The 12,079-nt window shown below is 34.8% G+C and overlaps 1 protein-coding gene across 1 annotated transcript in view; it reads left to right on the top strand.

Moving 5' to 3' along the window:
* The window catches only part of LOC136030874 (semaphorin-1A-like), a 380,467-nt gene that overhangs the window by 308,503 nt on the left and 59,885 nt on the right, over positions 1–12,079 (top strand). Inside the window, exon 13 of the mRNA XM_065709948.1 lies at positions 2,981–3,063. Coding sequence (XP_065566020.1) covers positions 2,981–3,063 — 83 coding nt within the window. The remainder of the gene's footprint in view (positions 1–2,980; positions 3,064–12,079) is intronic.

The raw sequence follows: 12,079 nt of genomic DNA on the forward strand, positions 1-12,079 counted from the left end.
AATTTAAGCTGATTATAAAATCGTCTGTTATGGAATAAATACGAGGGTACCGAATTTCATCAAGTTTCAAATATATTTACTTTTCAGTTCACTTTGTTTTAAATTTTTTCACCAAAACGTATTTACTGTTTGAAGAAGCGTCAATAACATCTATCAAATTGCCTACAATTATCCCGAGTAACAAAAGATTTCCAGAATTTAACTTTTGGATATTCCCAAATTTTTTAGCTAAGACGTAAAGAGGTATATAACCCAGTATTCAGTTAAATAGATTAGCTGAATCGTTGCAATCAGCAAGATTTAGTTATTCAGTTGTTAAAAAAATCACGGAATGATTCATCAGTTTCATAAAAGTGAACCAAGTGAAACTGATTATAAAATTGTCTCTAATGGAATGTAAATGGTGGTGAAGTATTGCATCAAGTTTCAAATATTTTTACTTTTCTGTTCACCCTATTTTAAATTCGTACACCACAACGTATCTACTGTTTGAAGAACCCTCAGTAACATTTGTGAAATTGCCAACAATTCTCCCCAGGAACAAAAGATTTCCAGAATTTAACTTTTAGCTCTTTGTAAAGTTTCTAGCTTAAGAGGTATGAAATTGATCGAGGTTGTAAAGCAGACGGTCTCAAAGGATAGCCAGAGGCAATTTCTGGAATCGTTGATGCATACAGAAAACGATGTGGAGTGCCTCGGGTTCATTTTCGAAATCCATTTAACGCTCCTTTCCTTTTCCCAACTTAATCAGAATCGGGGATCGACCGATTCAATTAGAAAATTTCACAGTCGACAAATGAACTGAAAAAGGATTGTACCAACTGACCGGGGAGACTTTGATTGAAAGAAATGAGGAAATCTTTACAAAATAATTCTTGTCAATATGTAAAAGGATGAAGTGAATATGTAAAATATTCATTCTTAAAGTATATAATATATTTTACAATATGTAAAATTAATTAGGGAATTTCACAGTCGATAAATGAACTGAAAAAAGATTGTACAAACCGACGGGGGAGACTTTGAAAGAAATGAGGAAATCTTTATAAAATAATTCTTGTCGATGTGTAAAAGGTTAGAAACTTTTACGTTAATTGTCTACCACTAATACTTGATACGCGTAGACTTATCTTAAAACCAGTACAATATTCGCTTCAGTCTGTATGCTTAACCGTAATAAATATTCTTATGCTCGCAAATGAATTTGATGTCAGTTTATATTTTTAATCGTTTAAATATGCTTATTTAGTTACGTTTAGGATTTTTTTTTTTAACTGTTCCTCTATTTTATTAATTAGATAAATTGTCGCAATAACGTCTGTGGTAGTGAGAAAACGGGATTACGAATCAAAAAAGTAGTAATATTCCTTTAACGAGGAAGTTCTAAAGGTCAAAAATTACAAGAATATATTGAAGGTTTACGACGTTCTTATTCGTCGGTATGATGTTTTCAAGGTTTTATGATGTATTGTTATGATTATGTGTTCTTCGGGGATTTACACCAGTAAAGCCCAAAGATTCGAAATCTTTACACGAAGTATTTTTTCTCACTTGGAAAAGAGTATGTATCCCTGAAGCAAGCAAAAAGGTTAGCATAGTGATTTTTTTTTTTTGTATTTTATGGAGTGAATTTCTTGGAAAAAATTTCTTTTGCTTGATTAATTAGTAAGCTAAAAGGTGAAAATACCACTCGATGTGTAGGCTTTTTCCCGAATAAACTAATTGCTACCGTCATAAATTCCATTCTGAGTCTAAGATAAAAACACGCCGTTTGATTTAAAATCGAGTATTGTTAAATACTCGATATTAATCGAGTATATAAAAGTAAATAGATATAAATAGAAATAGATATAAAAGTAATAAAATCGATATAATAAATATAATATATAATAAATTATTATAATAATATTATAATAAATACAATATATATATATATATATATATATATATATATATATATATATATATATATATATATATATATATATATATATATATATATATATATATATAATAAATATAATAAAACTCGATATAAAAGTATAAGTTGATATTTTACTGTCATTTATTCTACGCGCTTAGATTTGATGCGATTCGATCCACTTAACAAGTTATAATCCTTTTTATTTCGCTATTTTTTAACTTTGTAAGTAGTTCACGTGTGAGTTTTTAAGCCCAAATGAGACTGGTTACAAATGGCTTTTGTTCGGGAAACTTGACAGAACATGAGTCAACTTATAAATTCAGTGCTCTTTTTGAATGTATTTATCGTTGCCGTCACAACTGTCTTTCAGCCCCCCCCCCTCCTTATTGGAGCCAGTTATTGACCAGTTATAGTTATATTATTCTGTTCTCCTTCACTAGTTGCTACATTAAAGCTAATATACAGTTACTAAATAATTATCTTATCATCGTTAGAGAAATAATGTTCGATAATTGTAAACGCCAATTTATAGATATCAATATTTTCATGATTTTGCAGACTCTCAATCCTGTCTAAACCTAAAAATAAAAATTTCCGTATCAATATCAGTTCATCAATATCAATATTATTATCAAGATTATCGATATCAATATTTGACAGTGAGAGATTAAAATTTCTTTGGAGTATAGAAAAGATTCAACACTGATGATGGTGGATATCTTTTTATTCTTCTTTATCTTTTTATGTTCTTCTTTTTATTTATTTATCTTTTATTATTGTTAATCGGCACTATCAGGTATTATAGACTAACTTTTCGGTGGTGATCCAGAAAAGAAGTGAGTCGAATTGTCACTCACATGAAAACATTTTTGCTCGTATCATAATATTATTCACTCAAATGAAAATATTTTTCATCGGATGGCATTAAATCCGGCTGCTGAAGCAAAATTTTGACTAATATCAGGACCTAGATTTAATAACGAATTTTTGAAACGATCTTGGGAGATCCGGGGTTGTCCTTTGACGAAAAGCCCTAATACTTGATTTTTTGTTTAGTTATCGGTTTACGAAAATAGCCGTTGATCCCCAGTTCAGAACTCCAGATGGAAAAGTCTTCGATGTAATGTTCATAGGAACCTGTAAGTTTCTTCTTTTGTAATTTTTGTCCATTCCCTTTCTTCCTTTTCATTTTCTTTATCTTTTTTTTCTGGCCATTCTCTCGTTTTTCCTTAATCTCTTTTGGGAAGGCTTTTCATAGAAATCTCAAGCCTTTGTCTATGTTTCTCTCTTTGTCTAACTTGTATGTCATTCTGTAAATTTCTAACTTTAAATTATTGAAATCAGAGAGGCAGAGAATTGTCTAAGGTTTTGTAGAAATGTCATCTACAAATTACCAAAGAGGTTAGGCAATACGAGTTTCAAATCATTAGCAGGTGGAAAATGTTATATATATCTCTGTCGGGGATATTTCCCGCAAATTACAAATTATACTGTTTGTCAAAAGTAACATTTGCTATAAGTGCAAGCAGTATAAACTGTGTGGGAGTGGGGCGGTGGGGGCGGGTATGGTGATTTTTCAAAAAGAGGGGGATCTACTCCTGAATGCACATTTTTTTTGAAAATTTTGAAAAAATTCTATTGAAATTTAAGAGTTGGGGAAATGGATTCAGAAGAACCCTTTCCCTCCAGCTGGGTACGCACCTGGTTCAAATGTATATTTTGCCTATTTTAAGATGCTTTGCATACCAAAGCTTTCTTGGGCTTTTCTTAACAGTCTTACGGGGGAACTCCACCTGGTACCTGGGTGCGCCTGGAACTCCACTTGATATAAGTATATTTCAACATTAATGCAAGAGCTTAGCTAGGGCCCCAATGACCTGGCCCCACCTATCCACTCGTCAAGACATTCCTGAAGTCATACCTTTTGCCTGCCAAATCACTAGTTTGTATTTACAAAAAAAAGTTCTATTGTCTAGTAAGTGTGTCCAATCCCCCTTCAAATGTTGGTTCGTCCATCGCGCTTGTAGCTCAAGTATTTCTTTGGAGGAGGTATGTGAGCTTCAAGTGAGTATAAATTAGCTTTAAAATAAAAGTACAACAATGAAATTCAGTTACTCAATATTTTTTTTTATTTTTTTTAAGAATCTATTACATTTCATCTCTAACAAGATACGATTTTGCCAATGTTTTTTTTTTTGTTCTAAAGATTCCTTCCAAGTGTGTGGAACATTAATGGCTAAAAAAAAAATTGCCCAGTCTTCATGGTGGGGGAGGGGAGCTGACGATGGAGTGCTAATGTCGGTGCTGTTAAATCAAACAGATTCAAATACTGACATAGCTTTGATTTCAACAAGGTTTAGGCTGTCTACTCTCCTACTGGATTGGATATATGAGGTATCTGCTTTTATGGATTGTTTGCACAATTTGGGGCCTTAGCTCCTGGGTTTGCAGGAACCATTTATTAGCCTGGGGCGCATTTTTAGACCTTATGACAGTTCTCATTAAATTATAACCACATTCCTCATGGAGTCATTATATCATTCAGTGAACAAAGAGTTTTGAATGAGAGCTTGGTTCGAGGGGGGCCCCCCCGTATACATCTCAGAACGCCACATATGCCGCAAGGCTCTGCCACGAATGACACTCTTCCATCAGCTTGACACGTGCCATCTGGTATCAGTGATTTCTCAAAATGGGTTCCACCTTGTCTTGGTTGCTCTGTGGTTGGTTCTGATGTTTAAAAAGGCCACTTGGCCTTTAACTTGCGACTGAATCTCCCTAAACTTCATTACTGAATGAACACTCCCTCAAACGATCATTCGTCTGTATGATTCAGGCCGGGATAAAACAAAAATAGGAAACACAATTCACTAATCAAATATTTTCTTTCGACAGTGACGAATCCTCAAAAAGAAAAAAGTATTTCCGCGAATAGCTCAAAAGCTTTAATTTACCTCTTCTGGAAATTAAAAAGTGGATTGCTTTCATAAATATAAAAGTCTCACATAATTTATAACTTCGATTTTATTTAATTCTAAAGGTTCTTTTTATTAAATATACAATTGACCTTGGAGGCAATCAAGAGTATTAAGTGTAGCCTCACACCCATATGTTTTGCATAACAAAGCTGGAACTATTATAAATGCGGAAAATGTAAATTTGCTTCATATACTTTTTTTTTTTTTTTTTTTTTTTTTTTTTTTTTTTTTTTTTTTTTTTTTTTTTTTTTGTCTTCATAAACTGTGTCTTCTTTTATGTGGATATAAAATTTATGAAAAGGTTTAATCTTGATTTACGATCGAGTATATTTTACTTTCAGCTCTTTTAAAAGGATAATAAAGGTATAATGGGTTAATCTGGCATCTCTTCGTGAAAAAGGGCATAACAGCAAGGGGGAAAATCAATCTGATTGCTGGTTTTAAATTATTTTAAGTACAATAAGATATTTTTGGAGGGAGGTGATTCTTGTTACAATGTTTAATCTTTGATCTCTGGAAATATACAAAATATTTGTATATTAATAGATCTATCTGATAACGAGTGCTTAATTACTACTATAACTAGGATTTAGGCTGTAGGTGATTTATACGTTCATGATGTGTTGTTTGGCGATTGATTTTTTTTTTGTATATTGTGTTTCTTTTTTTTTCTCCGTGTATCCCTGGCAACGGAGCCTTTCGAGGGGGAATAAGAGTGTTTTAATTCCAAATGTGTTGGTGAATAAACTTTATTATTGTATATAATTCATCATTAATAAGTCTTATCTCTCTTATTTTATATCCCACATTTTACAACCAAATGTACTTATAATTTTAATTATTTCAAAGGAAAAATTGCAACTTTTATCTTAGCAAGAAAGAAAAAAAATTTGAAGCACTAACTCATACTGTTATAATATTCTTATTGTAAGCTATATTATATACATTATTATATACACTTATTATATATACTATCTTATTATAATGATATAATAATAAATTATTATAATATTATAATCATAAATGTAAATATGATTGAATGCAATTTAGAAGCCAAATTTTTGTTAGGTAAGTACTGGCGCTTATAACTCTGGGTGGGGGAGGGTGAAGCCGTCCCCTCTTCAGTTTTTCTGACATCTAACTTTAAATTTCTTTTATCTTATATTTCTACACTTCTAAGATGCTTTATTGACTATAATATTGTCACGATTCTAATTTTTTTTGTACCTTGCCCCCTCCCCAGTTTATGAGATTTGCAACCGTTACTGCATGTTTGAAGATGTAGTTATTGTTCAACTTCTCTCTAATTGATAATGAGCAACATTTGTTTTCCAATATTTTTAAATACAAATATCGTAGTATTATTTTTATCTAATAGAAAAAAAATGGATATAAAGATTAGGTATATATGTAAACAAGTTCCTATGCGTATCATCATGCTGGATAACCCTCTCCACCCCCTCCCTCCAAATAATATCTTTGATAGGGCACCTACCCAAGCAATAATTGTATAAAACAACATATTTCACCCAGTTCTCTTCTACCCACCCAAACCAACATATCAAAGTTAGAGACGAAGGAACAAGAGAAATCATCTGCAATACAATCTGGAAGTTTTACTACCTTAATTCAAGTGTTCACTATAGACAAAAAACGCAGTGAAGACTCTTTTGTGAGAGTTGCAAAAAAGTTGTTTCTTTCCCCCTCCCCAGCATAAAATCCTAAGTTGCCTTCCGAATCCAGCCCTTCCCCCTCCAATCATAGCAGATTTGTCCCAGAAAGGTTCAGTTTGATCCTTAAGCCGTGAGACATAAAAGTGTAGTCTTCTATAAAGTCCCCCTAGAAAAACCGTCTTTGGTATGGTCCATCCTTAAAAAACAGCTTCATTAAACGTAACATATTTCTCCTGATTCCTTTCACCCACCTAAACCAACTATTAAAGTGAGAGACACTGGAACAAGAGAAACCATCAGCAGTAAAACCTGGAAAATTTAGTCCATTCACTCAAGTGTTCATTATAGACAAACTTTTGTGAGAATCGCAAAAAAGCTGTTTTTCCCCTCCTTCAGCACAATATCTTAAGTTTCCTTCCCAATCCCACCCCATCCCCTGTCACTGCCAACGGAGCTGTCCCAGAAAGGGTAAAATTTTATCTCCCAGTCGTGAGACATAACAGTGTAGTCTTCGATAAACTTTAACAATAAATAATTGTTTGAATGGGGATAAATCATTCTATTAGACAGTAAAAATATCATCATGGAAAGGCAATGTTGTCTTCGAAATCACTTAAATAAACTTTAACCATAAATATTTATTTATTGCCCAAAACCTCAATTTTTTCTATGGCCATTTTATTGTATTTAAATTGAGCACTGTTAAGCAAAAAAACTGCGGATGTTTATCATTTGACTTTTATGTATAATTTCTTTTGTTATACTTTTGTCATTTTTTATCAACTTTTGCCCTTTACATTTCAAAAGCCTCGAACAATGAAACGTTTAGCGTCGAGGGAACCTTTTAAAAAGGGGAGAAAGCTAATTTCTTTAGTCAATCCCATTTGAGAACCACTATTGCAAATGGGAGCGCACTACAATTTATTAAGAACAAAATTGACAATAGCCACATCGGGTAAAAAAAGGCTGAATTATAATAAAACATTAGTAAAAGGATGGGGCTAGTTGAGATTCTTCTGGACAGTTTGCTAAAAGCAAGAACAAAATTTTTTTTTCTCCTTCCCAAGCCACCTGAAATGCAGTCTCAATTAAAAAATGCTCACGTCATTTAGTGCCAAAGTCACTTATGTACTTTGGATGCCACTACGTTCAAATTTAAGAAACTATGGACATTTTTTTTATATAAGAAGTTAGCATTTCTGTTACTGTATAGAAGATAATAAACTGTGGTAAGATCATTATGGATGATATTGACTTCCTAAGTTTGCTAAAAGGATAATTTATGGTTTACAGTGGAAGTTTCATTATTGCCATCTATTTTCTGTAAAAATTTCTATAACACTTCTTACGATTTAGTTGGTGTTTGGTTTAGTTCTGACCGTTATAATAGGGTAGATTCATCTCCCTCCGTCTCTTTAACCCTCCCTCTCTTTTTCCCTCTATTTCCCTCTGTTTTTCACCTAGTTTAAGAAACTGTGGGAGAGCAAATAGTTCTGAGTAAGTCAAAACTGAGGATCCTATAAATGATGATGATCTGTGTAGCCAACTACGTCACAGGAGTAGAGAGGACAATATTTTTGTGTTTATCTGGGAAATTTTTGAAGGAAAATTTGAGGTTCTAAATGCTATTCATTATGAATATAGTGGTTCGATTCCACCAAATATATGTGTCATGGGAAACTAGCTTGGATACTCTGATCAAATAGCCCCTAAGCAGATCAAAGAAAAGCAAATTTACCCTAGTATTGTGGAGTGGAAATGTAAAAGAACGACTTCAGATCGTTCAAATCGTCAATGGAAGATCTTAGGTCAGCAGTTATCGAGAGGTCATCGTGGAGAGGCGTGTTGTCGTCCTGTCGAGAGAGAGAGAGAGAGAGAGAGAGAAAGAAAGAAAGAAAGAAAAAGGTTTATTTAAACAACAATCGTAGCTCAAATGGCTTACTTGATGTTGAACTACAAAACATGTTATTATGTGCACTATTATATAATGACATAAAAAAGGGAAGAAAGAGTTCTGGTAGCGGTTTATCCGAGCACGCACAGCCACAATTTTTAACTTCTGTCTCGTACGGCTGACTGTCGGAGCTTCTGTGGGTAAAATGCCACGGTGTTCAGGGTTAGAAGGCAGTATTTTGTCAAACCTCGGGATAAGCTAACCCAAACGAAAGTTCCAAACTTTGGAGTTCAACGGTTGCTAAGGCATCGGGGTTGGAAATGTCTCTATTACTGAGGATGATCTTGGTTGCCCGGTTTTGGACTGACTCCAGCCCCTGTATTAGATAGGTGGTTCTTAATAGTGACGTGCACCAGAGGGGACAGGCGTATTCTAGTATGGGGCGTACGTAGCAAAGGTATGCCGTAAGAAGGCTGTGGGCGTTGCGCCCGAAGCGACGCATTTTTGAAGGGTTTTCAGAGATGCGTTTGCCTTACGGGTCACGCTATTAATATGGGTAGTGAAGGTGCAATCATGTGAGAAAATGACAGCTAGTATTTTCACCTCACTCACAACAGGGAAAGGAACTTCAGGAGGGGACAAAGTGTCTCTTTAGTGGGTTCAGTCTAAGTATATTTGACTTACCAGAGTCAATAGTCAATTTCGTATCGGAGCACTGTGAACTTAGTAGATCGAAAGTGATTTCGGGGAATTGCTTGGCGGGGACATTGCTATAAAGAAGATAGGTGAGTAAGAGCGACAAATCGTCGACAAATTTGTATTTGTCGTTATGTTCTACCAGCAAGTAGTTAATGATGGCAAGAAATGTTATTCCTGCCAGTTTCGTCCCTTGTGGGGCACCGCAGGTCATTTTACTCCACTCTGAGCCACAGTCCTCTTCGTGTAAAACAAATACTTTTTGCTGTCTTTCAGACAAAAAATCGAGCACAATGGCCAGTGTTTGGCTTTTAGCACCCATTCGTTTCAGGTTTTGACAGGCCACTAGGTGTGATAGGAGATCAAAAGCTTTGCGAAATTTGATGGCTGCTAGGTCGGCATAACAGCCTTGCTTTTCAAGCCACTTCATGATTTGATCATGCATTCTGACTATGTATATAGACGTGCCACATTTTGGGAGTCCGCCATATTGGTATTTGTCGAAAGTTTTACTTACTTGTTCTAGTAGCCGCCGCAAGATGAACGATTCCGTCATTTTTGCTAGGCAGAGCGTTAGAGAGATAGGTCTTAAATCATGACACAACTTGGGTGGGTTCACTTTGAGAATCGCACGGATGTGGGTCTTTTTCCACGATCTAGGGAAGGTCCCGGATGCAAAGCAGTGGTTTATAAGAACTGAGAGTGGCAGGACTAAGAACAAAGCAAATCCACGTATGAGCTTTGCAGGGATTTCGCCTGGGAAAGTAGAGAGGTGTGTCTTCACTCTCCTGATTTCACTATACATCTCAAATGCACTGAGTGCTATTTTGCCTTCATTGGGACAATCATCAAGAAGCGAGGCTTTCTCCTGGGGGATAACGGCTGGAAAAGTGGTGCAAATGGAGGTGAGAAATGCATTAACGTCACTGGGCCCCAGTATTCGCTCATTATCATCAGATGTCTTGACACTGGTTTTAGAAACATTTCCACTCATCGCCTTGACCGAGCGGTGCCACTTTGCAGGTTCAGTGTTAAGCAGGGGGTCAACTTTTTCACGACCATGCTTGCGGTTTGTATTTCTGATCATGTTAACTATTAGGTTTCTTTTGAAACCTAATAGTTAACATGGTGTAGTTACGTAACATGTAATAGTTATGCACCGGCCGGCGTGGGAAAACCCAAGTAAGCACATCTCTGGGGTCTTTCGTGCGATGGTTTGAGTGGAAGCTTTGAGCGGGGCTAGATGGAGGGGTATTATTCACCGTATGTCAGACTTTGGTGGCATAACAGTGCAAAGGGTTTGAAGTGGAAAATGGTGGGGGTTAATAACATACAGAGTTTGATCTCGGGAATGCCACTTTCTTATGATTTTGTGGCATTTTAATTTCAACCAGAAAATGAAACTTGTTTGGTTAACAAAATCATGGAAACTACAATAGAGAATTATGGAAATCAGGGTCTCCATATTAAATGGTTTCTAACCTAATCAAACCTAACCAAAATATCAACTAAAATATTTAATTAAAATATACCTACAATGTAGTGTATATGCACTCTCTCAAGCTAAGCTGAAAGAAACTGCCGAAAGAAACCGATTCTGTCAGACCAAGCACTTGAGTGTGGCGGGCATAAGAGATACTTACCAGATGTAATTATTATTTGCCATGAAAAACGCTAATATTTATATCTTTTCTACAAATTGAACTTCTATTTGAACATGTTTCAGACTAGCGCTCTTAATTAAATTTTCTCTGATGCATAAATGCTATTTTCTGCTACCTTAGACACGCATCAGCATAAGTGAGGCAAAGAAAACAGAGCTTCGTATAAATTAATCAGTAAAAATAAAATCCTTGAAGAAAAACAAGAGGGAATTCAAAACCACTTTGAGTAGCCATGGCTACCGTCTCATCCTTTTTCTTTTGTCCCGTTTCGCTAAATCTAAGGAAAATTATTCACATATTTTATCTCAGCTCAGGAATTGCAAATGTGTGTAGAACTTGAATATGGAAAGGAATGAAATCCCTTAGTAAATATCCCTGATTTACAATGAAATCCCTGAACGAAAGACAGCAAGCTGGTTGGAGATTTCCTTTAATAAATAATTCAAGCTTAGAAATCCCGACATGTGTTTTTCTAATGTTCCTATATTTTTTGCGCATTACCGCCATGAAAACTATAAATATATATGTGATAGTAATCTTGACATTAAAACTTCTGTCTATTAAAAGATAAAAGCTTTTTTTTACGTCATCTGACAACAAAACTCAGGTTTGTTGTTAACTAAGACAAGAATAATCGTGAAATGTATCATATCAAGACTGTAATTCCTTACTATGATTAAATAAAAAAAAACAAGTTTTTTCAACTGAAAGTAAGGAGCGACATTAAAACTTAAAACGAACAGAAATTACTTCGTATATGAAAGGGGCTACTTCCTCATCAACGCCCCGCTCTTTACGCTAAAGTTTGACTCTTTCTCTCAACTCTTCTTTTTAAAACAGTAAAAAACTTTAGCGTAAAGAGCGGGGCGTTGATTTTGTAGATCTGATGGTGTAATTTTCGTTAAGATTCTATGACTTTAAGGGGGTGTTTCCCCCTATTTTCTAAAATAACGCAAATTTTCTCAGGCTCGTAACTTTTGATGCGTAAGACTAAACTTGATGAAACTTATATATTTAAAATCAGCATTAAAATGCGATTCTTTTGATGTAGCTATTGGTATCAAAATTTCATTTTTTAGAGTTTTGGTTTCTATTGAGCCGGGTCGCTCCTTACTACAGTTCGTCACCACGAACTGTTTGATTATAATCGAAAAATATCAATCTCAAGCAAATTAGTGTTGCCTGCGCAAGGTGAAGTGTTGGTGCAACCTTCGATCAGTTTAGCTAACAGAAGTGTTGGAGCAAAATTT

The sequence above is a fragment of the Artemia franciscana genome, chromosome 9 (genome assembly GCF_032884065.1).
Source record: "Artemia franciscana chromosome 9, ASM3288406v1, whole genome shotgun sequence".
Lineage (NCBI taxonomy): Eukaryota > Metazoa > Arthropoda > Branchiopoda > Anostraca > Artemiidae > Artemia > Artemia franciscana.